This window comes from Cryptomeria japonica, chromosome 7, assembly GCF_030272615.1.
Source record: "Cryptomeria japonica chromosome 7, Sugi_1.0, whole genome shotgun sequence".
Taxonomy (NCBI): domain Eukaryota; kingdom Viridiplantae; phylum Streptophyta; class Pinopsida; order Cupressales; family Cupressaceae; genus Cryptomeria; species Cryptomeria japonica.
The window spans coordinates 685,767,032-685,792,030 of NC_081411.1; the positions used below are offsets into that span (position 1 = coordinate 685,767,032).

At 36.0% G+C, this 24,999-nt stretch overlaps 1 protein-coding gene across 3 annotated transcripts in view; it reads left to right on the top strand.

Annotated features, from left to right (window-relative positions):
* Positions 1-2,817: 2,817 nt before the first annotated feature.
* Positions 2,818-24,999, top strand: part of LOC131078500 (pto-interacting protein 1) — a 65,416-nt gene continuing 43,234 nt past the window's right edge. Inside the window, exons 1-2 of one of the 3 annotated variants that reach the window (XM_059207699.1) lie at positions 2,818-3,231; positions 4,394-4,533. In XM_059207699.1, the coding sequence (XP_059063682.1) occupies positions 4,446-4,533 (88 nt within the window). In that variant the 5' untranslated portion in view covers positions 2,818-3,231; positions 4,394-4,445. Of the gene's footprint in view, positions 3,232-3,268; positions 3,467-4,393; positions 4,534-24,999 lie in introns of those variants that run through there. The other 2 variants (XM_059207700.1, XM_059207698.1) reach the window with 2 other exon arrangements.

Below are 24,999 nucleotides of genomic sequence, written 5' to 3' on the forward strand. Positions count from 1 at the left end.
CTTTGTACAATATTTGAAGTGGAGGAGGTGCATCTTCCTCTTGTTTGGAAGATATATGATGGATGTAATCTATCAATTGCTTGCTTTCCTCTTTCAATTGCCTCTTTTTTCGGACTTCGATCTCCAATTTCTCTTCCGTGTTAGAGGTTGATCCTGTAAACTCCTCAACAACCTAAGTGTGAGTGATAGGACCAATGTCTATCTCCCTTATGTCATAATGTTCTACAATGATTTGATCCTCGTGCTTATCATATTTGGGAACAACTACTTGCACCTTTCGTGAGCTTGATGCATCTTTCACAATTCTGGAATACTTATTAGGCTTCTTTTCTTCATTTTGCTCCACTCTTGCAAGAAAAGTATCCAAATCTCTAACCTCATCTACTATCGTCACTGACTTCTTCTTCATTCTTTCTTTCAGACATTCAGGTGCCTGATCATCCAATTCTTCTAAAATCATATTGTTGTTGATTGCTATTGGGGGCCATGAATGTGTCTTGATGATGTCCTTGATTTTGATCCTCAACATCCATGTCATGTACTTCTTCATTGGTATTGATTTGTTGATCATAGATATGTTCTTCATTATGAGGGTGAATTAACCTCTTGCTCCTCTTGCTGATTGGTGTCGTTTGATTCATTGACACTTCTTCTATCTTGTGTATTATGAACAACTCCTTCATCTTTCTAGGAGATGTTCTTCCCTTTCAATGTTGCATTCATATCTACAAAGATATTCATTTCTCTTTTAGAAGGAGTACTAGTGGTAGATGGAGTCCTTGTTGATTTTTGCTTCTTTTGTCAAGCTGCTTTATCATCTATCATTTTCCTCTTATTTGCTTGAGCTTGTGAACTTTTAGGGATATCCTATTGATTTCTCTCTCCTTGTGTGTGTTCTTCATCTCTTGCATTCTCATCTTCAAACTCTCATTCTTCATATTGATAGGAAGATGATTCTGCATTGTCCATTTGGTCATATGTCAAAGTGATGTCTTTTGCTATCAACTTACTTGATTGATACAATATCCATTTCCTAGTGTTGTCTTGCACCCTTTGATTTACAACTTCTAATTGAGTCACCTCAGGAGCATACCAATCAATTGAAGGAAGGGGCTTATCTTTTCTTTTTTGTAGCGTGGTAATATCACATCTTCATCCCCTTCAATATGATCCGACACCTGCAATACTTTTGTTTGTTTGATCAATTTGAGAGAGAATCTAGAGCATGTTCTTTCTCTTATCTTGAAATCGTCATTTGCATTAGCTTAATGATCCTCCACATGCATGATGTGGGGAAACCTCTCTTTATTCACTATTTGGATGTTATGATAGGGATCAAAATAGCTTCTCGAGGTGTAAAACCTAAGATTATAGTATTTCAGTTCTTCCTCTGGTGCTTGTGCTGCTAAATAAGTAGGGCATGTTTGGAGTCTAACTTCGAGAGCCAACCACTTTGACCAACTGACTGCTACTGTTGGAAGAAAAAAGAGGGGGTCCCCATTTTGATGGGGTGATGTGTGAAATGGTCACAACACATCCATGGTAGAACTTCTTTACTGATTGTTTGTTGAATTAGTTTGTAGATGTAGGGTAAGTGACTGGATCTTATTAGGATTTACAAATAGGTCAATATTCAAGATACACAACACCATCTGGAGAATGATATCTTTCAACTTATTTTCCATCGTATTTTTAAAATGTAAGTATGCTAATGATGTCGACAACTAAAACACAATAAAGAGAAAAAGACAATTTTTTTTAAGTTCAAACAATTTTGTATCACTTAAAAAGATTTGTCTTTTCTCTTTAGTTTGTTTTAGTTGTCTAAATCATTAGCATACTTACATTTTAAAAATATGATGAAAAATAAGTCAAAAAGATATCCTTCTCCAGATGATGTTGTGTATGTTGAATATTTACCTATTTGTAAATCCTAATAAGATCCAACCACTTACCCTAGATCTACAAACTAATTCAACAAACAATCAATAAAGAACTACCATGGATGCAAATAACATAAAATAAACTGAAGTATACCTTCAAAGATGTTGTGATGATGTATGATCCTAGAATGATTTTGGCATAATGTAGGTGCTCAAATGATAACTTGATTCATCAAAATGGAAGGAAGAATCCTCCTTTATAGAAATCTCCAAGAGAATCAAGGGTTTAGATTAATAAGTTAAAAGATGAATGATCATGATCACAAGAAGCGTCTATGCAACAATTTACAACACATGCATACGAAAGACGGACTTAGAATTTTTTTTAACACCTCCCTTATACATAGTGCGGTTTATGTCCTTAGATTATGATGTTCTTGCATCAACTACAATTATATCATAAATAAATTATGATAGTCTTTGAACCTATTAATTTAAAAACATCTATATAATAATAATTTCTCTTTCAATATAATCAAGAAAAAATTGAGAAAAAATCAATTAAAATATTTGTAAAAAATTTAAGTCCTAATATAAGGATATTTTCCTCTTTACTATATGATTTTTTTAATTTCTAGATTATGTTCATTGGACAAAATTTTACAAGGTTTACCACTTGTGTAGGTGGAATTGTAAACATGATTCCCTTCCACACTTTAAAAGCAGAGCTTCATTTTCTTTAATTAGAACCCAATAAACTTTTAAAAGAAAGAATATACGGATGTGACAAAAGAAGGCCACGAAATTCACAAGATAGGCGTTAAATTGCTTGAGCAGTCACTATCCGTTTGTTAATTTTCGAAAAGGTAAAATTTGCTTGAGCTCTGCACCTCAAAAGCAAACAGGGTTATAACTAGAAATGAAATTAAAGATTTTAGTAAAACTTCACGAGACAAAGCAGTTTATAGGACCAAGAATGAATAAACTCAGCGCATGCTCGGTAGCCAGGGTCCCACACTTGTCTTGTTTAGTCCAAATGAATTCAGAGCTTCCATGAGATGGACAAAATATCAATATTTTAAAATGATCTTTTTGCTTTGAAGTTGGCCTTCTGCGGCATTGAAGCTGGCAAAGGGATCTTTTGAGCCTCGAGCCTCACCAGCTCAAAAATCGAAGGCTTTTTCACAAATGCCTGAAGCATCATCATTGCTTGCTTTCAAAACCTGGGTAACACCATTTTTGTGCTTTAGAATCATAATTGCTTGCTTAAAAAAATTGGATTTCTATCTTTGTGCTCAGAGTTCACTGCAAGCTAGAAAAAGCAACCATTCCACCTTGGACTGTTAAGGTGAGTTGTCTTTACACCTGGCATGTCAGTACAACTTTTCTGCTTACTTCTTTCAATGATTTTGTGGGTCGGGTATCTGCTTCCAGTTGCTTACTCTGTTGCCTCAGGTCTGGGCAAACATTGTCAGTTTGTTAACCGATTGTTAATTTAGCACTTTCACCTGTCTTATAGCTACAGTTCTTTTCTGTTTTTTCTTTGAGGGCATAATTATGCATATCAGAGTATTGAGAAGAAGGTATGTGATCTCTGTTTCTTATACATTATTTTATATTCTGAAGAGTTGGAATATAATAATGTTAGCTTAGGGCAATTGCATGTGGAATCCATCACTGGTGTTGTGTTTATCTTTGTACCATGGTTGTCTGTTGTATTCAGACTTCCCACGTTTTGAAAATGTTTAGTGAGACACCATATGGGTCGAAAATTCTGCCAACACATCTGCAGGGTTTTGGGCACCAGTATTTAGTTGATGCACTGGCAGTTTCGTTCTCTCCCTTTTCTTATTATATGGTAAATCTCGTTATGCTTGATTGGGGAGGGTCGAGACCTAGGGAATTCCCAACCTTTTCAGTGTCCCAAACAATTGAACCCGGATTGCTGATGTTAAACCACAATCAATATACCACCAGCGCGGTGCCTAACTGACAAAGACTTGCTCAAAGTTTTCTTTATCTCTGTTAATAACAAAATTTGATGTTTCTCCTAATCACGAGGGTCCCTGTGAGCTTTTCATTAGCCTATGAAGATTGTGTTATGTGTGTTCAGTATCATACTTTCTTTGAATAGTTTGGAACGATAACAAGTAAACTTTTATCAAATTCAACAGAAAAAGATCCGACTTCCAGAAGAAAGCAACAATGTCTTGAACTTATATGCTTTTTCAGTGGCTGAGACAGTTGTAACATTTGTGGTCTAATAACTTTCGGGCCTTGTGTATGTAACTAAAATCATTTCATTTCCTAAAATTTTCACAACTCGGTGGGTGCGTTGTGAATGAATTTCAAGGAAATTACGTTCCTCACTGAAGACCTTGGTTTGGTCCTATGGTTAGAAATCCATACGTACAAGTAGCAAGTTATGAGTTCCATTCTGCCACACTTTATTCCTAAGTGACTTGTTTGTTTGCAACTTCAATCCTAAGTAACTTGTTTGTTGGGAACAGGTACTTGAGACGCTGGGCAGGAAGGATACGCCGAGCTTCTGCGGGTAGAATCATGAGGTGCTTTGGCTGTTGCACTGCAGATGACATTCAGAAATCTGCTGATGCAGGAAGTCCCTTCTTGTCAAGTGGTGATATGGCAGGTATGTAATGCAATACCATTACATCCATCAACATTGAGTGTTAGACAACCTTCTTTTTTGGGTACTGAAAAGCTACATGTGAGTATTGTGACAACCAGCACTTTTGGTCAATATAGATTCTCTTAAATCTTTAAAACTGAATTTAGTAATAAAGGAAACATTGGAAATCCTCAGTTCAAATGTACCTCTGGCTGATTTACCATTTCAAACAACAGAACCACATGTTAAAACCACACAGTTGAATCCCGATAAATCATTACATAAGTACCACATTTTGTTCGCAATCATGTTAGCAGTTTGTTGCATTCAAAACCATGCCAATCTAGTTTGCACAGAATTCATTCATATCTTAGGTAACTTATCATATTTATATGTCTTATTGGCATTTGAGAAAGCATGATGACATTTAAATGTCTTATTGGCATCTGAGAAAGCCTGAGTTAGTTTTTGTATGCCTTATTCAGAATGTGCTGTAAGTGAAAGTTCATAAAATAAGGATATATGTTGTAGATTATCTCAAATCTTTCAAAATAGGCTACACGTTGTAGGTTGTATCTAACTTTCCAAAATGGTTTATTTGTAATTGTACTTGGATTAATAAAATTCTCCAGCAGATGATTTTTCCTATTTCACTCGAGGGATTCATTGACTACTTTTGGCCAGCTTCATTAAGTATGCTTCTTTGTCATATGAATGAAGATAGATAAGATAAATTGGTGGTATTATGGTTTGGAACAATTTAGAATCATAAATTGACTTCTCTAATTTTTTAATAAGAGTTATTAAATCCTTATGGAGTTGGTTTGTTTCTTGATTGGTAAATACGAAATTGTATTAATTGAAATATGGAGAATATAATGGCTCTCTGGGCTGATCATGGCTATTTGTTATCTGAACTTTGGGAGCGCAATTATACTGGATATTCTTAAGGAATTTATGTATGGATTGTTATCTTCCACATAATGATAAAATACAAAACTAGTGAGAAAGTATTAGTACGAATTAGAAAGAAATCCTGAAGGTATGGTGCAGAGGAATGCAATCACCAATCATGTGTGAAGATGAGTGTCCCTTGACATTCATTGCTATGAAGGCATTGCTAATTTGGGACTTCAACATACTTCTCCCAGTCTCGTGTTCTAACCAAATGATTCAATAAACAAAGTAGCCAGCAATTCAATAAGAATCAATACAGGGCTACATCCCATTTTGGGAAAAGGATACTATTATTAAATCTTGGAAAAGTACAGCATTATTAACCGCAATGTAACATTTTCAAATAGTTTATGATTCAACTCCTACACATTTTAGTCAATATCAACTATTATAGTTTAAGAGCATTTGTAACAGTCAAGCTAGTAAGATAACAGAGTAAAGAGAAAAATTGTAGCCAAACATACCATGCCTTCTGAGATCGCTGCTTGCCTTTGTTGCGAGCAGCATTCAAAATGGCTTTAATGGACGGACAGGAGTTAAAATATATCCCGTCGATGCTATCAAACACTTCATAGATGGTACACGCATAAATCAAGGCAGACCCTCGCATCTCAAATTAAGGCACTTTACTGGCCTCAAAATTGTTAATGAGGCTCTGAATAAGGCTCAATTTTCCCTCTCCATATCTTTCCAATTGAATTTTTTGGGCTGTCATGCTGATGGGTCAGTCATGTCAGAAATTTAATCATTTATTTAAGCTGGTAGACTGACAGGTTAGCCTAGTAGGCAAAATAGCTAAGTTACTGGTTTCGGTTCAGCAGTTCCCTCTTTTATTTAAACCTGGGCTTTGTATAGAAAATAAATATAGTCATGATTTCTACAAAAAGTAAAAAATAAATACATAACAGCTGAAGTTATAATTCAATATCAAATGTTGAAGATAAATCAAAACAGTTTATATTACTGCAACTGCACAGGGAAAATCAATACAAATTATCATTGCTCTTCATTGGGAGCATCAACATCGTCAGTTAGTTCTTTAGAACCACAAGCAGTTTCAGTGCTACTCTCACTCGGTTCACTATACATATTGTATAACAGCCAATCGAGACTAGGGGAAGTATGCAATAGAAGCATTCAATTCAGGATGCTTGGGTGCTACATTTTAATGTATATGACTTGTTTGTGTGTGAAGAGGTGCATGTTGAAATGGCCAACTTTAGTTTTTTCTTGGCAACTTGTTGTGTTGACTGAATGGATAAACAAGTATATATTCTAGTTATGCTCAGCTGCAGAGAAGCTCACATCATATTGAAATTTGAGGCAAAGTCAATACAAAATTTAAATGATAGTTGCCAAAGAAAAGTAAGAGTTAAAAAATAAAAAGTACATATACCTGTGATAAATTTTTGATGGCAAGAGCTAGCAGATAAAAGACCCTTGGTCATACACGTACCATCATGTATGAGGTCCTTCTTGTACTTGTCTTGAAGAGCGCCCATGAAGCTACACACTTCCCAAACTTTCCTACAACTATGACTTTAGTGAATGGAGCCTTGTACCCATCACTAATTTCAATGTCTATTAGTAGTGGCACAATGTTGAGCAAAGAAATTATCTTTGGGCTATAATACTTAGGGATCAAATAACATGCTAGGAGATGCAATGAGCTGGTTGTCTTTTTCCACCAGCCAATTATAATTCTCCACATTGTCAGGCCAAGAATGGACTGAATATACAAATGAAAAAATGAAATGAAATGCAAAGACAAAAATTGTATTCATCTCAAAATGTTTTTGGAAAGTACATTTTTAAAAATAGAATATGACCATTTAGTTCATCTCTAGGATGACTGTTCAGTTCCTCTCCAGATGACTTTTTGTGCAAATGGTTGTATTGGTGAATGGCATGTATCGATTGAAATTGACCCTTGTGAGCCTGCACAAGAAACGGAATGTAATTTAGGCTGCCAACAAGACCCTAAAGAACTTCTGTGGTTTCTTAGGGCTTATTGGTTATTATTGCTGATTTGTAAAAAATATGGCAGCATGGTAGCACCTCGCACTACTATAGTTTAAAAACTTAAATTTGGTAGTAATATAGCTAAACCAAAAATTTAAAAAACTCGTGACTTGACAAAAACTTGGACAGAATCTTGGCAATGATTCAACAAATTTATTGAACTTTTAAAAATACAATAAAAAAAAAAGTCCTCAAAAATACATATTATTGTCATTGTGGAATGTGATGCTTCTAGGCATGGTATAAATTGACGCAAGAGGGAAGACCCCTAGCATTTGAGATTTGCCAATTCAAAGGTAAGAATTTGTTGAAACCAGTTTTGAGAAGGAAATGATGGCTATCATGCATTCAATCAAACAATCAAAACCTTATTTAATGGGAAGATACTTTACGAGAAAGGTACATCATGATAGTCTCAAATACTTCTTGGAATAGAGGTTGTCATTTGAAGAACAACAAATATGGGTTACAAAGATGTTGGTATATAATTTTGAGATCATATTAATGAAAGGAGAATGTTGTGACTGATGCTTTATCTAGGAGGAATGAACCCGTAGTGTCACTATTGTCACTATTGTATGCCATTTCCACAGTGTAGGCAGATTGGGTGAGGCACCCAAAGAGTGAGTATACTTACACTCTCATTTGCATGAAAGGAAATGCTTTATGGTATAAGAATAGGTTGTACTTAAGCAAGAACTCAACCTTTAAGTTTAAGGTTTTGGTAGAACTGCATGCTTCTCTAGGAGGCAGGTACTTAGGATTCTTGAAAACTTATCAAAAAATCAAAACAAGATTTCTTTTGGGATGGGCTCCAAGGGAATGTCTAAACATTTGTAGCAGAATGCATAGTGTGCCAACAAAATATAGGGGAAACAACTAAGATTTCAAGTCTTCTAAACTCCTTATTTATTCCAAGCTAGAGATGGAAAGTATCCATGGATTGGATCACAGGTTTACCTAGGTCGAAGGAAAAAAATGTCATCATGGTTGTCATTGATCAAATCACTAAATTTGCATTTTTTGTGCTTTGGTGCACTCAATTTTAGCAAGTACCATAGCAATAACTTCTATGGATACCATTTAGAAGTTGCACGGGGCTCCAAAAATCATTGTCAGTGATTGTGAGCCTCTATTTACAATTAATTTCTGGACTGACTTATTCTCATTTTTAGGTACTCAATTTGCTCGTAGCTTTTCATATCATTTCTTCTCATATGAGTGCAATAGTTGCTACTAGTAGGATGGTGGTATAACACTTCTTTCCACACTTCATTAAAAATGTATGCATTTTTTGACATTATATGGGTGTCATCCACCATCAATCACCTCTTCACTGCGGATGCACCCAAAGGTTAGACCAATTGAACACATTCAGCACCAATGGGAGGTACTCTTTAGTATTAGTGAGAACTTGTCAATGGTATATAACAAAATGGAGCAACAAGCTAATCAACACTGCAATCTTTTGAAGTAGGAGATTGGGTCTTTGTGCAATTATAGCCATATAAGCAGATGACATTAAAATAACAGAATAAGGATAACAAACTTGCACTTAAGTATTATGGCACCTTTGAGGTTTTGTAGAGGATTGGCAATGTGGCATACAAATTGGAGTTACCTAAGTCAACAAAAATACATCTGGTCTTCAATGGTTTTTGTTTGAAGGTCATCATACAAATAGTTCAGCTGAGATTAAGTTACCAAAGCTTGATGAATCGAGAAAGATGATTTTGGAACTTGAGGGAATACGCACTAAGAGGCTACAAATGAGGGTGATCATAGAGTATTTGATCAAGTGGAAGAATTCTCTAGTTAAAGATGTAATGCGGGAAAAGAAAGATTTTATGCAAAATCATTCATAGTTGATCTGTGTTGAGGACAACGCTTCTCTAAAGAGGCGGGGCATGTTACGCCCTTAACCATGATTGTTTTGAGATACATGCTGACTTGTGGCTAGCATAAACCTTAATTACGTTATATAATCATTTATATACTCTTATATAGGTAGTTTGGCTGGCTTGGGTAGTTTCCAAGGCATAAGTAGGGTATATACAAGAGGTAGTGAGCAGTTGTTTATCATCATATTATGAATTCTATTCATTGTTGAAGACTTAAGTATTATGGCCCTTTTGAGGTTTTGTAGAGGATTGGGAATGTGGCATACAAATTGGAGCTACCTAAATCAACAAAAATACATTTAGTCTTCAATGGTTTTTGTTTGAAGTCATCATACAAATAGTTTCAGCTGAGACTAAGTTAATGAATTGAGAAAGATGATTTTGGAACTTGAGGGAATCATTGAAACACGTGCTAAGAGGCTACAAATGAGGGTGATCATAGAGTATTTGATCAAGTGGAAGAATTCTCTAGTCAAAGATGCTATGTGGGAAAATAAAGATTTCATGCAAAATCATTCACAGTCGATCTGTGTTGAGGACAACACTTCTCCAGAGAAGTAGGCATGTTACACCCTTAACCATGAATGTGTTGAGATATGTGCTGACTAGTGGCTAGCATAAACCTTAATTAATTTATATAATCATTTATATACTCTTATATAGGTAGTTTGATTGGCTGGGTTAATTTCTAAGGCACAAGTAGGGTATATATAGGAGGTAGTGTGCAGTTGTTTATCATCATATTGTGAATTCTATTCATTGTTGAAGACTTTGAAGGGTTGCTTCCCTCAAAATGGCCTATTATTATTGAGCGATTGAAAGTATTTTTATTATATTTCCAAGTGTTTGCTGTTGCATTCTTCTATTGTGCAAATTATTTCATTAGATTGAAGCCCTTATCAAGGCAGTTGCCTTTAATTTCTATGTTTCCAATATTTTGTTTTTCTTTTATTGTTGGTTTAATTGGTTGTCTCCAACACAAATGACAAACCACAAATTGTTGAAGATGAGAGTATATTCAACTTGCTTTGACCATATTAACCAGCCGTCCTCAATTAATGTTGTGGTTGCAGTAATTTATGGAGTGGTGGGAGCTTGTTGTAGGTGAACCTATGGGAGTATTGAGTGTGGGAAATACAAGAGATTTGAACCCTTGACCTTGCCTTAGATTTGAATCCACAATCTTGCTTGTGCTTGGATATACTATGTTATTGTAAAGTTTTAGCTATATTGAGTATTTTACAAAGGACATATGGTTAGGGTTATTGGGGAATACAAATGATGAATGTAATAAGCATGGTATGATAAGATGAATCCAAATGGACCTACAAGAATTGAAACAAATGACATAATATTAATTGTAAATCCTAAATGGTCTACAAAAAATGGAGGGTGAGAAAAAAAAATTGTGGTCTGATACCAACGTTAGGCTAATAATGGATTGAGTATACAAACAAAAATGGAAATGAAATGATTGCAAATCCACAAATTGTGTTCATTTCCAAATGTATTTGAAAAGTACACATTCAATAACAAAACATGACCATTCAGTTCATCTCTAAGTGGTTACTTTGTTTTATCTATAGGATAACAATTTAGTTTCTACAAAAGAAATATATTTGTAAAAATAATATAAAATATTATTATTACATTTATTTACTATACCCTAGGATTGTATAGATAATATTTGTAAAAGTATTGTAATTTCCAATTTAATGGACAAGTTATATGCAGGATGGTGTCTTTTATTTTATATTATGACTATGACACTAATATTGTTATCTGTCTTTTACTGCAGGTAAGGAGGATCAACATGTATCGATTTCAATGTCATCTCCTTTAATTTGAATGAAGTATAAATAGTAAGATGGCCACGATCAAGTGGCACCTTGATCGGACATGTCCGATCAAGATGTCACTTGGTTGTGACTCTTACAACCATCAACCGATCCATAACTAATTGATGCTATAAACATACCCGATAATGAATTGGTATCATTGTTAATGGTAACAGTGCTTATAAACATACTCGATAATGAATCGCTATCATTGTTAATTGTAACAGATCTAAAACATACCCGATAATGAATCGGTATCATTGTTCATTGTAACAGATCTAAAACATACCCGATAATGAATCGGTATCAAAGCATATGATAATGGATCAATATAAAGTAAACAATAACAATAGCTATTAGCATTATATGCTATCGGGTTAATACCTCGATAGCATATTAATGCCGATATGAATCGACATTAATATGCTATCGGGTTAATACCCCGATAGCATTTAGATTGACGCTTAACATAGTTAAGCAGGTCGTCAATCTAATCCATCATTATCCAATATCAATATCATAATTATGATCAATGTTATAGTCTGATAAACATAAAGGATGAATGAGTAAACTAATAACAGAATAGAGGAGATTAATGAGTTAGGAGAGTCTTATCTTGCAGAAGCTACTAATGCATTAACACTCCCTCTTAGCTTTTGGAAGATAAAGTAACCTGCATCACATTTCTTTTCCAAAAATGTCAGTCTCCAAGAATATATATCATCTATACATATGATATGAAGTACCATCAGAACATAGGATACAAATATAAAACATTACTCTAAGTATGTGACATAGAGTATCACCCAACCATGTGATATAAAAGATTCATCATTTTATTATGACAAGATATCACCTAAACACGTGATATCAGTATTGCCTAAACACACAATATTGAGGATAAACATATGAGGATGGTTAAATTCTCATCTTATCCAGGTTGTGATATGTGCACAAACATTTTATTCAAAATGTTTTATCACAACACCATCATGGCACATCCATGACATACTAGAGATCCAACATGATAACTGGTTTGAGAATCATAAGATCATCACCTTATGATGTCTGCATACAAGAGTTCATAATCTAAGAGATTGTCACCTCTTAGATATGAACACAAGGGGTAAAAACCCAGAATGTCTCAACATGACAAAAGAAGTTTACAATTTCAACATCTTATTTACAAAGTAGATTATCTTTCTATCATACCTAAACCCTTTTTGAAGTGATCAACCTTCACTCTGGAAAGTGGTTTGGTCAGAATATCTGCAGTCTGATCTTCCGTACTAACATATTCTAATTTGATCACATTTTTGTCTACCATGTCTCGTACATAATGGTATGGGATCTCAATATGTTTGGATCTATCATAGAACACTGGATTCATTGAAAGCTTTATGCAACTTTGATTGTCGCAGTGGATGATAGTAGGTTTCATCGGATTACCAAACAATCCCACAAGCAACTTTCTAAGCCACACCGCTTCTCGGGCAGCCATGGAGGCTGCAATGTATTCGGCCTCGGTGGAACTTTGCGCTACAAAAGACTGCTTTCTGCTGATCCAGGATATCATGGCTGATCCTAAACTGAAGCAGCTCCCAGAGGTGCTTTTCTGGTCAGTCACACTTCCAGCCCAATCTGAATCTATGAATCCGTGTAGATTAAGATCAATTTTCTCATACTTGAGACCAAGATTTAAGGTGCCTTGTAAATATCTCATAATGTGTTTTACTGTTACCAGGTGTATCTCCTTTGGCTCACACATAAACTGACTCAAGGCATTTACTGCATAGCAGATATCTGGTCTTGTATTTACCAGATACATAAGAGACCCAATCATTTGCCTGTATAGAGTGGGGTCAGTAGAAGGTGATTCAGCTGTCGCTTCTTTAAGTTTATGAAGATTGGTTTCCATTGGAGCGGTCATTGGTCTGCAGTTTAGCATTCCAAATCTCTTCAGGATGTCTAATGTATACTTGCCTTGGTTTAGAACAATGTTATCAGAATTCTGCCATACTTCTAACCCTAGGAAATAATGAAGGAATCCCAAGTCCTTCATATCAAATTCTTTGGATAGCTCTTTCTTGCATTGATCTATAAGGTGATCTTCTCCTGTGATTAATAAGTCATCAACATATAAAATCATTATTAGCATATCACCTTTATTCTATTTGTAGTAGAGATTAGGATCTGCATCATTTTTAGAGAAGCCTAGTTTTGATAGATATGTGTCAATTCTTTCATACCAAGCCCTGGGAGCCTGTTTGAGCCCATATAGAGCTTTCTTAAGTTTGCACACATGAGATTCTGCATGATGGATCTCAAACCCTTCAGGTTGCTCTAGGTATACTTCTTCAGATATCTCTCCATTAAGAAAAGCTGTCTTTACATCCATTTGATGTACCTTCCATCCCTTTGCTGCTGCAATGGCTAGTACAGTCCTTATTGAGGTATATCTAGCTACAGGAGCAAATGTTTCTTCATAGTCTATTCCTTTTGAGAAAATCCTCTGGCCACAAATCTTGCCTTATATTTTTCAATGTTGCCATCTGCTGCATGTTTGATCTTGAAAAGCCATTTAGAAGAAACAACAGATTTCTTAGTTGGCCTAGGAACGATTTCCCATACATCATTTTTCATTATGGATTGATACTCTTCAGACATAGCATCCTTCCATACTTGATGTTTAAGGGCATCTGTTACATTGTTAGGTTCATTTTTAGATAGATCATTCATAAGAGCAACATAGCTAGGAAATTTATTAGGTCTTTTGCTTTTTCTGAAGGTTCCAGAAGGAGCAGCAAACCTCTGAGCTTCTTCTACTGTTTTGGTGGCCCATGGTGGTCTTTTCTTGAGATTTCTAGGTGAGTGTTCATTTTCATTTTCAGTTTCATCTAGATTCTCCCTCTGAAACTCAGGGGCAGGATTTTCATCTAAGTTAAAGGTAGGTGCATAGATTTCAGGTTCTATGAAGTTCTGAGCTCTTTTGAAAGCTAGGTCCTCTTCAAAGATTACATCCCTACTTAGTTCAATATTTCTTTGACCAAGTACATAGATTCTGTAGGCTTTGGAGGTTTCACTATATCCTACAAGCAATCCTCTTTTTCCAGAAGGCTCTAGTTTTAGTCTCTTTTCTTTAGGTATATGGATATAGACAGGACATCCAAATATCCTAAGGTGGCTAATATCAGGCTTAGTCTTAGTGAATACTTCCTCAGGAGTTTTGTCCTCAAGATGGGAGTGAGGGCATTTGTTCTGTATATATATAGCGGTGCTGGATGCTTCAGCCCAGAGATTTGTGTTAAGGTTTTGATCTAGGATCATGGCCTTGGCAGCTTCAACTATAGTCCTATTTTTCCTTTCCGCTACCCCATTTTGTTGGGGGTTATAAGGTATAGTGAGCCCCCTCTTAATCCCATTATCTCTACAAAATTCTTTAAATGAATCTGATGTGTATTCTCCCCTATTGTCGGTTCTTAGGGTTTTAACTTTGTTTCCTGAGTGGTTTTCAGTTAGTGATTTAAATTCTTTAAACCTAGAGAGGATCTCTTCTGATTCTTTACTTTTCAGAAAGTAGATCCAAGTCTTCCTAGAGTAGTCATCAACAAATATTACATAATACAAGAACCCCCCAGAGAGGATACGGACATAGGTCCGCATACATCAGAATGAACTAATTCTAGAATTTTACTAGTTTTCCTAGTACTATTTTGGAATGCACCTTTGGTATTTTTACCTAGGGCACATCCTTTGCATGCTCCTGAATGATCTTGCTTTAACTTGGGTAGACCTGTGACAAGGTTTCCCATTGAAGATAAAGCCCTAAAATTCAGATGGCCTAATCTTCTATGCCAAACTTCATTTGCATTAGTGGCTTCATGGATTAGGGCTAGATTGGGTTCCATGCACAGCTCATACAAATAGCCCCGTCTCTGTCCAATGGTCTTTGCCTTCTTGATGGAGGAGTTCCTTGGCCAAGCCAATACTCTGTTGTCCATGAATGTTACTCTGTATCCGTTATCTTCCAGTGCCAATATAGAGACTAGATTTCTTTTGATGCCGGGGACATATAGTACTCCTTCAAGCCGCAAGGTTATGCCTATCTTCAATTTGATGGTGCAGGTTCCTACTCCTCTGACTGGATGTGTGGAGTCATCTCCGATGGTTACGTCCTCATCACTCTCCTTTGTCATGGAATACAGTACTTCTCTAAACCCAGTGATGTGCCTGGATGAACCACTGTCAATCACCCATGAGTTGATTTTGTTAGAAGCTTGACTTGTGAGTGCTGAGTAGAATACGTATTTCTCGAAGTCATCTTCCCCTTTAGTCTTTCCTGCTTTGACAAGTGTGGCATGTTTCTTGGTTCTTTCTGGGCATTTTGCAACAAAGTGTCCGAACTGATCACACCTGTAACATTGAATGTGAGATAAGTCCTTCTTTGAAGTATTATTGCCTTGACGACCTTTTCTCTTTCTAAACTGCCTTTTCTTGTTTTGCTTGGTGGAATTGGTGTTTAGAACTTGTAGGTCTTCATCTATATTCTTGTGTTTCATTCCCATCTTGTTCAATCTTGATTCTTCTTGGAGACAATCATCCCTTAATCTTTCAAACTTGGGATATTTGGACCTTGCACTGATGCCTTGGATGAATGTGCTCCATCCACTAGGCAACCCATCTAAAACAATGAGTGTTAACTCTTTGCTTTGGATCTCGTAGTCCAGAGTTGCAAGTTCATCTTTAAGAACTGATATCCGCATAAAGTAGGCGTTGATTGTCTCCCCTTTGTTCATGGCGATATGATTTATTTCTCGTTTTAATGCTAGAGTTCGACTTGCATTTGATATCTCAAATGTGCTTTCAAGAGCTTTGAACATTTTATAGACTGTCTGATGTTTTCTTATGATGGGCATTATGTTGTTTCTCACCCCATCAACTATTATTTTTATTGCCTTTTCATTTCCCTCAATCCATGCTGTTTTGTCAGGTTCATTTTCGGGTTGATCATTTTTAGTTTGAACAAACGAATCCACTTTGTTCTCCTTTAGGATCATTTGAATTTTGAATTTCCAGGCTGAAAAATCATCGCCACCTCTGAGTCTGTCTTTGAATCTGATAGCACTGGCCATTTGAAGAAATGTGATGTAGTATAAACTTGTTCTTAAATTTGTTTCACGAAATTAAATAGCCTCGCGTTCGATCAACTTGGCTCTGATACCATGTAAAAGTATTGTAATTTCCAATTTAATGGACAAGTTATATGCAGGATGGTGTCTTTTATTTTATATTATGACTAAGACACTAATATTGTTATCTGTCTTTTATTTAGGTAAGGAGGATGAACATGTATCGATTTCAATGTCATCTCCTTTAATTTGAATGAAGTATAAATAGTAAGATGGCCACGATCAAGTGGCACCTTAATCGGACATGTCTTTTAGACATGTCCGACCAAGATGTCACTTGGTCGTGACTCTTACAACCATCAACCGATCCATAACTAATTGATGCTATAAACATACCCGATAATGAATCGGTATCATTGTTAATGGTAACAGTGCTTATAAACATACCCGATAATGAATCGGTATCATTGTTAATGGTAACAATGCTTATAAACATACCCGATAATGAATCGGTATCATTGTTAATTGTAACAGATCTAAAACATACCCGATAATGAATCGGTATCAAAGCATATGATAATGGATCAATATAAAGTAAACAATAACAATAGCTGTTAGCATTATATGCTATCGGGTTAATACCCCGATAGCATATTAATGCCGATATGAATCAACATTAATATTCTATCGGGTTAATAGCCCGATAGCATTTAGATTGACGCTTAACATAGTTAAGCAGGTCGTCAATCTAATCCATCATTATCCAATATCAATATCATAATTATGATCAATGTTATAGTCTGATAAACATAAAGCATGAATGAGTAAACTAATAACAGAATAGAGGAGATTAATGAGTTAGGAGAGTCTTATCTTGCAGAAGCTGCTAATGCATTAACAATATTACATGCAGTTGCTTGAAAAATGTTTCAAAAGGATCTTTCTCTTGAGTTGCTATTATGATTCTTATGTGTTCTTATCATGGAGACAATGTCATCATATATCTTGCCTAAACATGGCTCATTGTATTAGTGAACCTGATCATACTTATAATTGGCCCAATGAAACTCAATATATGCTCCACGAGCCCACCAATCACCCTCTATGAAATGCTGTGACTTTTTGGGCTCTCTATATATTAGACTACTTTTATACACTCCAAAGGTTGCTGATTACCGTGGTGCTCAATTCCTCTTAGAACTTAATAAGTCATCTCAAGATTATTGTGTGCAAGGTGAATTGAGTCTCAACAACTTTATATGGTGTTTAAAAAATAAAAGCAATTTAAATCAATTCCAAGTTATACACCATCTACTTTGGTTTTTAAATTTATTTAAAAAACATAGTAGATGATTTAAAATATAGATTAAAATTATGAAATTGAAGTGATTCAAAAAAAAAATATTGAAATTTTAGAAAGCTACCTTCAATTGTTCCAACTTGACCTGAAGATGGTGTGATGAGCTAGAATTAAGGCTGGCTGACCAGACTTGCCTATAGCGTTGCTAGATAACACCCATGCTTAATTAAATATTTAATTAATTAAATTAAATTTATAAATAATTGAAACTATTAAATAAATTTTTATTTTCCTTCTAAACGACTTTTTGTAGCTGCCCTTGTGGCGGTTTGCTCTTGTAGCCAACCAGTATGAGTTGGTATTTATAGGTGATCACATAAAGTCTTGGGCATCGAGTATTTCCACTATTCTTGCATTAAATGGAAGCGAGAGGGCTTAGATGCAAACTTGGGTTTTTCATCCTTGGTTCGGTGCATATAGGAGTTTATAGTTGTTTGTCAGATGCGGGAAAGAGGCAATCATACATAGGCTGGAAAAAGAATTGGAAGCAATTCCCTAGGAGGTGATAGCTGCTACCTCCTTTGTTGTTGTCTATCGACACAACAAAGCAGGAGGCTATAGGTGGAATCGAGTGCGAAGGATTTTATCATTGTTTAGGAAGCAATATTATTCAAAAGAAGTGTGACCTGCTCGGGTTAGAGGATTGGAGGCAACTATTACACAAAAGGGTTGATATTAGACAAGGACATTTGGCAATCGCTGAAGACACTAAACCAAAAAGGAACCATACCGGGTGCTATAGAGGTGCCCCTTTTAAGCACACAATCTTTGGTTGAAATTATCCAATGAGAAGATAGCAACCAACAAGGAGCCAACCAACAACTTACAGTTTGGATCTGGAATGATTAAGATTTGAGATTTGTGAATTTGATAAAGATTGAGGTCTAGAATAATATTCTATTTTATGTGCAATAATTGTCACTTTTCTAGCTTCATGTTTCGAATTGAGAACACAAAAGTGTAACATTCTTTAATCTTTACAATGATATATTCCTAGCGTTCTTGCCGTTAAGTAGTATATTGCTCAAACCCATAAAAATATCTGTGTTGATATATTCTGCTTGCTATTTAGAATTGCAAGTTTTGAGTTAGTATATTTTAGTGGTATCAGAGCTTGGCATCCTTCCAGCCTAAGGATGATTGATGAATGAGAGGGAACAACGTTACCAACAATGTGAGAACAAGAAGGGGATTGCCATGGGTGACAAGGAAGTTGGTAATGCTTTGGAATTTGTCAAAGAGACCAAAGAATTCCAGATCAGCATGAGGGATTCAATGAGGGAGATGGTCCAACTTCTAAGAGAATTAAATCAGTAGATGAGTGTGATAGACTTGTACAAAATGGTGTGGAAGGGAGCATTTCTGCTAGAGAAAAAGCTTCACCTAGTGGTGAGAAAGCTTTAGTTAACACAAGAACCTTCAGGGCTAAATTTCTAGAAAAAGGAGCAGCTAGTAGAGAGGAAGGGCAACCTGACCTAAGGGATGAATTGGATAGGATTAATGATGAATACAATGCCTTAAGAATTGCCATATGAAGAGATATGACTTCACATAATTCTATGAGATAAAAACTAGGAGTGGGCATAGGAGGAGAATGTATGGAGAAAGGAAATATATTTAGCATCGTTTGGGAAAGATCACCATCCCAACTTTTGATGGAACTGGTAGTTCAACAGCAAGAGCTTGGTTGCAGGAATTAGATACATATTTCTCATTAAATCCAATGTTTGTAGAAGAGACTATAAAATTTGCCACCTTACATCTTGAAGGGATAGCTCATGAATTGTGGTACAATGGCATGATAACTCAAGGGCATGATTCAATTTCTATTATGGAAGACTTCAGCTAAAGATTCAAAAATTCATTTCAGCAAGTTAGCATAGCTGAAGCAAGGTGGAGGACTATGTAGCAGAATTTCAGAGACTTAAGTGATGATTCTAAACGTGGCAAAAAGAAGACTCATAGTTCCGTTTGTAGAACGCCTAGCTGAACCCCTCAAAGGTCTAGTAAGGGCATTTGATGCAAGTTCATTGCAATAAGCCATCAAGAGAGCTCTTAATTTAGAAGATTTAGTGCCTAAAGATAAGTTCTACTCCAAGAAATAGGCTCCTATGTTTACCAAGAGACCATTTCAAAAGAACACACCACCTTCCAAGGTATCATCTCCTAAGCCAAATCAAACAAAGGTATCCAAGACTGAACTACGAAGAAAGAAGCAATGTTTCACATGCTGAGAACCTTGGCAAACAGGACATTGGTGTTTGGGGAAAGGACAAATACATTACATAGAGGTAGTTTCTGATGAGGACACCTAGATTGATGAACTTGAACATGAGAAGGAGGTAGAAGAAGTTGAGCATGAGCACCAAGGAGGAGAACATTCAGGAGGTACACTTGCAACACTTTTAGGGGCACCATGATATAAAGCTTTCAGTGTGAGAGGAGTCTTGAGTGGACAAAAGGCAATAGTTCTTATTGATAATGGTAACTACTTATAATTACATTGATGAAGGGTTAGTGAATAGATTGGGATTAAAGATAAAGGATTTTGAAGGGTTTAATGTTATAGTTGCTAGTGGGTCAATTCTTCCTTGTAATATGAATTTCCACCAATGAAGTTGACTATGGGAGAGTTAAGGTGAAGGATGATTTCTATATTATCAGCATGGGGGATATGGAAGTGGTTCTAGGAGTGCAATGGTTGTACTTGTTTGATAAATATGAAAAAAGTTATCAAATAATGGATTTATCCTTCCAACAAAATGGGGAAAAGATAGTTCTACATGGTTTATCTAATAGTGGACCAATGACAATTTCAACCAAGAGAATGAAGCAAGCTTTTCACAAAGACCAAGTGGCATGGGCAGCTAGATGTTTAATTACATGCACATGTCCTTCAAAGGATGGGAGATCTTATAATGTGGATTTTCAGTCTAGTTTGGACAAGAACAAGGTTTTCAAAGACATTCCTCATGGACTACCACCAGATAGAGGTTTTCTGTTAGGACCCGGAGGCAACTGAGACGGGGGGTGAATCAATTGTCTATTTATTTCAACCCAAATATAACTTAATCAAACTTGATACATAATACTGGTAAACCAAACTTAATGCCGATTAACAGATTAACAGTTAATATCAATACCGGTGAAACTTAATGCATGAAACAGAAAGAGAAACAACATCCACAACACATAACACAAAAACTTGTACGTGGAAACCCTGTAAGGAGAAAAACCATAGTGGGAAACCTTACCCACAATCAGATGATACTACTGCAGATAGTACGTGTATACAAATGGGGTCTGCACATGCAGAAAGACCAACTGCCTAGAGCTCACTGCTCAATCACAAAATAGGAGTCACACTGACTACAATTGGATGATTAAATCCAATGATAATGTACTGCTCAAAGTAGCATCTCCAATGCTGGATTCAGTACCGGTTAAGCTCTAATTATCTCCTTCTCTATGGTTTGCTCATATGATCTTCAATATTCGCACATACCATGTTACAATAACCATATACCTTTTCTTCCTTCTACCTTCTACCTTCTTCCTTACCTTATCTCACAAATGAGATCTTACATATATACCAAAACCTAAGACCAAATGTGTAGGTCGGCACACTAAGAATATTACAATAAAATCAATTACAACAAGTAAGTCAAGATGCGATGCATCATGTCGGCTCAACAACAATACCAATTGATTAAATCATCTCCATAATGTGTCGTGCTGATCTGGAATAGATAACGCATGCCGGTCCATAACCTAGACCAATTTGCCGATAACAGCAAATATGCCAACCCGATTAGACCAATAACCAAATCACCAAAACCAAGTGTCCAAACCATGTCTTCAACATAACCAAGTGATCTCCAGATGATAACAAGTCATCCTCAGTGCCGGTGAACAATATAACTTGCCGGTGAACCAAATACCGGTGACTGTGCATAAGTCATTGAACTTGCCGGTGAACATAACCAAAAGATCTCCAGAAAGATAAGTGCAGATAGGTGTCGACATCAATGACAAAACCAATGCAACACATCCATGATACCAACAATCTCCCCCTTAGGCATTGATGGCAACACAAAGATGGAAAAACATCTAAGTGCCAAAACAGAATGCCAAAAACCAAAAACCAACAATCTCCAGAATAGATATGAAAATAAATTCAGAGAGTATGTATCACTCCCCCAATGAATAATCTCTCCCCAAAGGATAATGTTTTTCCATAGATATCTCTCCCCCTTTGACATCAAATGCCAAAGCAATACAACACATCCATAATACCAACATTTTCAGCATATAATTGAGCTTGGGGAAGGCGCAAAACCAGTCATGACTACTCCATATCATCATTCTAGGGTGTATAAGGAATAGATTGAGAAGGTAATCAAGGATCTATTGGGTATGGGGCATATAAGACTTAGCTCTAGTCCATTTGCATCATCTGCAATTTTGGTCAAGAAGGAGGATGGGACTACGAGGATGTGTATCAATTATAGAGCACTCAACAAAAAAAAATCAAGAATATTTACCCCATATTGAGGATTGATGAGTTGATTGACGAGCTTCATGGAACCAAGTATTTTTCCAAGATTGATTTGCGTTCAGGGTACCACCGAATTAAGGTAAGAAATAAAGATGTTCACAAAACATTTTTTAGGTGTCATTATGGGCATTATGAGTTCTTGGTCATGCCATTTGGCCTAACCAATACACCAACAACCTTCCAATCGTGCATGAATAAGGTATTCATTCTACAATTGAGAAAAATTGTGTTTTTATTTTTTTTATTTTTTATGACATCTTGATCTATATTAGGATATGGGAGGATCATTTGAAGCATTTAGATGAGGCGTTTGGCATACTTGAGCAGCATTCCTTCCATGCCAAAGTCTCCAAATGTAAGTTTGGGTTGACTTAAATTTTATATTTGGGATTCAAGATTAGTGCACAAGGTGTTAGAGTGGATGAGGAAAAGATTAAGGCAATCCAAGATTGGCCTAGGCCAAGGAATTTGACACATCTAAGAGGATTTGTGGGACTTGCAGCTATTATAGAAGGTTTGTGAAAGGGGTTTCACAATTTGCAGTTCATTTGACAAATTTGATAAAGAAAGCAGCGTTCTCTTGGAGTTCAACAACCCAACAAGCTTTTGAAAAACTTAAGGAGGTAGTGAGTTCATGTCTTGTCTTGGCAATTCCAAATTACTCACTTTCTTTAGTTCTAGAATGTGATGCCTCAAGAGAAGGCATTGGGGCTATTTTGATTCAAAATAAACATCCCATAGCATATGAGAGTAGGAAACTCAAGGAAGCTGAACAAAATTTTTCTATTTATGAAAAAGAGATGTTGGCTATTATGCATGCTTTAGCCAAATTTTGACAATACTTGGTTTGTGGGAAGTTTGTAGTTAAAACAGATCATAATAATCTGAAATTATTCCTCAACCAAAGGGATTTGAATGGTAGGCAGCAGAAATGGGTAAGCAAAATTCAAGCCTATGATTTTGACATTAAATATGTAAAGGGGAATAATAATGTGTTGGCTGATGCACTTTCTAGGAAGTCTTATCTTAATTCTATAACTAATATATTTGCTGATTGGAAGGCTTTTATAGTGGCTGAATATGTGAAGAATCCAATTACTAATGATATTATGGCAGGAAAATTACAAGATGACAGATTAAAAGTGGTTGATGAGCTCATTCTTTACAAAGATTGGGTGTATCTCATACTTGGGTCTAAGATGAGGGACAGGATTTTGAAAGCATGTCATGACACACTACTTGCTGGCCATCTGGGTTTCTACAAGACATACAAATAGGTGAGAGAACTTTTTTCGTGGAAAGGGCTTAAAATTGATGTGCTGCAACATGTGAGAGAGTGTATGGAATGTCAACAAAACAAAGTGGAACATGTCTTCTCAATTGGTCTATTGCAGCCCCTACCTATTCCAAATCAGAAATGGGAAAGTATATACACGGATTTTATCATGGGGTTGCAAAAAGTTCAAGGTAAGGATTGCATGTATGTGGTTGTTGATAGCCTCACTAAATATGCACACTTTCATGCTGTATCTTTAGAATTTAAAGCTCCACAAGTGGCAGATCTGTTTTTTAGATAAATTTTTGGACTTCATGGTTTGCCAAAGAACATTGTAAATGACAGGGATGATAGGTTCCTTAGCTTGTTTTGGCAAGAGCTCTTTTAGTTGACAAGTACTGATTTGACACCAAGCACTAGCTATCATCCACAAATTGATGGGCAAACAAAGATAGTGAATAAATGGATAGAAGGCTACTTAAGGAACTATGTTATAGAGTAGTAGACAACTTGTATTAGGTGGTTGCATCTAGGATAATATTGCTACAATACAACTCATCATATGTCAATTGGTATGACTCCCTTTAAGGCAATTTATGGTTATGATGCTACTTCATTTAAGAATGATAGTAGAGTGCCAAGTGCAAAAGATGTGGTACAAAGTATGGATATCCTAGAATCTCTTAAGAAAAACTTGCAAAGCTCAAAACCAACAAAAGTTATATGCTGATAGGCATTGAATTGAGAGGGTCTTTGAGGTTAGTGATATGGCGTTTTTGAGGTTGCAGCCCTATTGGCAATCTTCTGTCAAAGGGAGTGGGGCTGAGAAGCTGAAGCCATGTTTTTATGGGCCCTACAAGGTGATAAGGAAGATTGGTGAGGTAGCTTATAAGCTGGAACATCCAGCTAACAACAGAATTCATAACACATTCCATGTCTCATGCCTTAAGAAGGCCCTTGGACAGCAGGTCACTCCTTCACAAGAGCTACTACCACTTGAAAATGAAGGAAAATTGATTCTCAAACTTGAAATGATGCTAGATGTGAGGGAGAAGAGGTTAAGAAACAAGGTCATTTCGGAATACTTGGTGAAATGGAGGAGACTTCCCCTTGAGTATGCAACATGGAAAGGGGACGAGAGTTTTGAACATCCTAGTCTGAAATTTCTTGAGGACAAGCAATTATGTGATGGGACGACTGTGATGAGCTAGAATAAAGGTTGGCCACTACCAACTAGCCTTGCCTACAATGGTGTTAGATAACACCCACACTTATTAAGTATTTAAGTAATTAAATTAAATTTATAAATAAATGAAAGTATCAAATAAATTTTTATTTCTCTTTTGGCTAATTTGTTCTAGCTGCCTCTATGGTGGTTTGCTCTTGTAGCCAACCAGTATGAGTTGGTATTTATAGGTGATCGCATAAAGGCTTGGGCATTGAGTA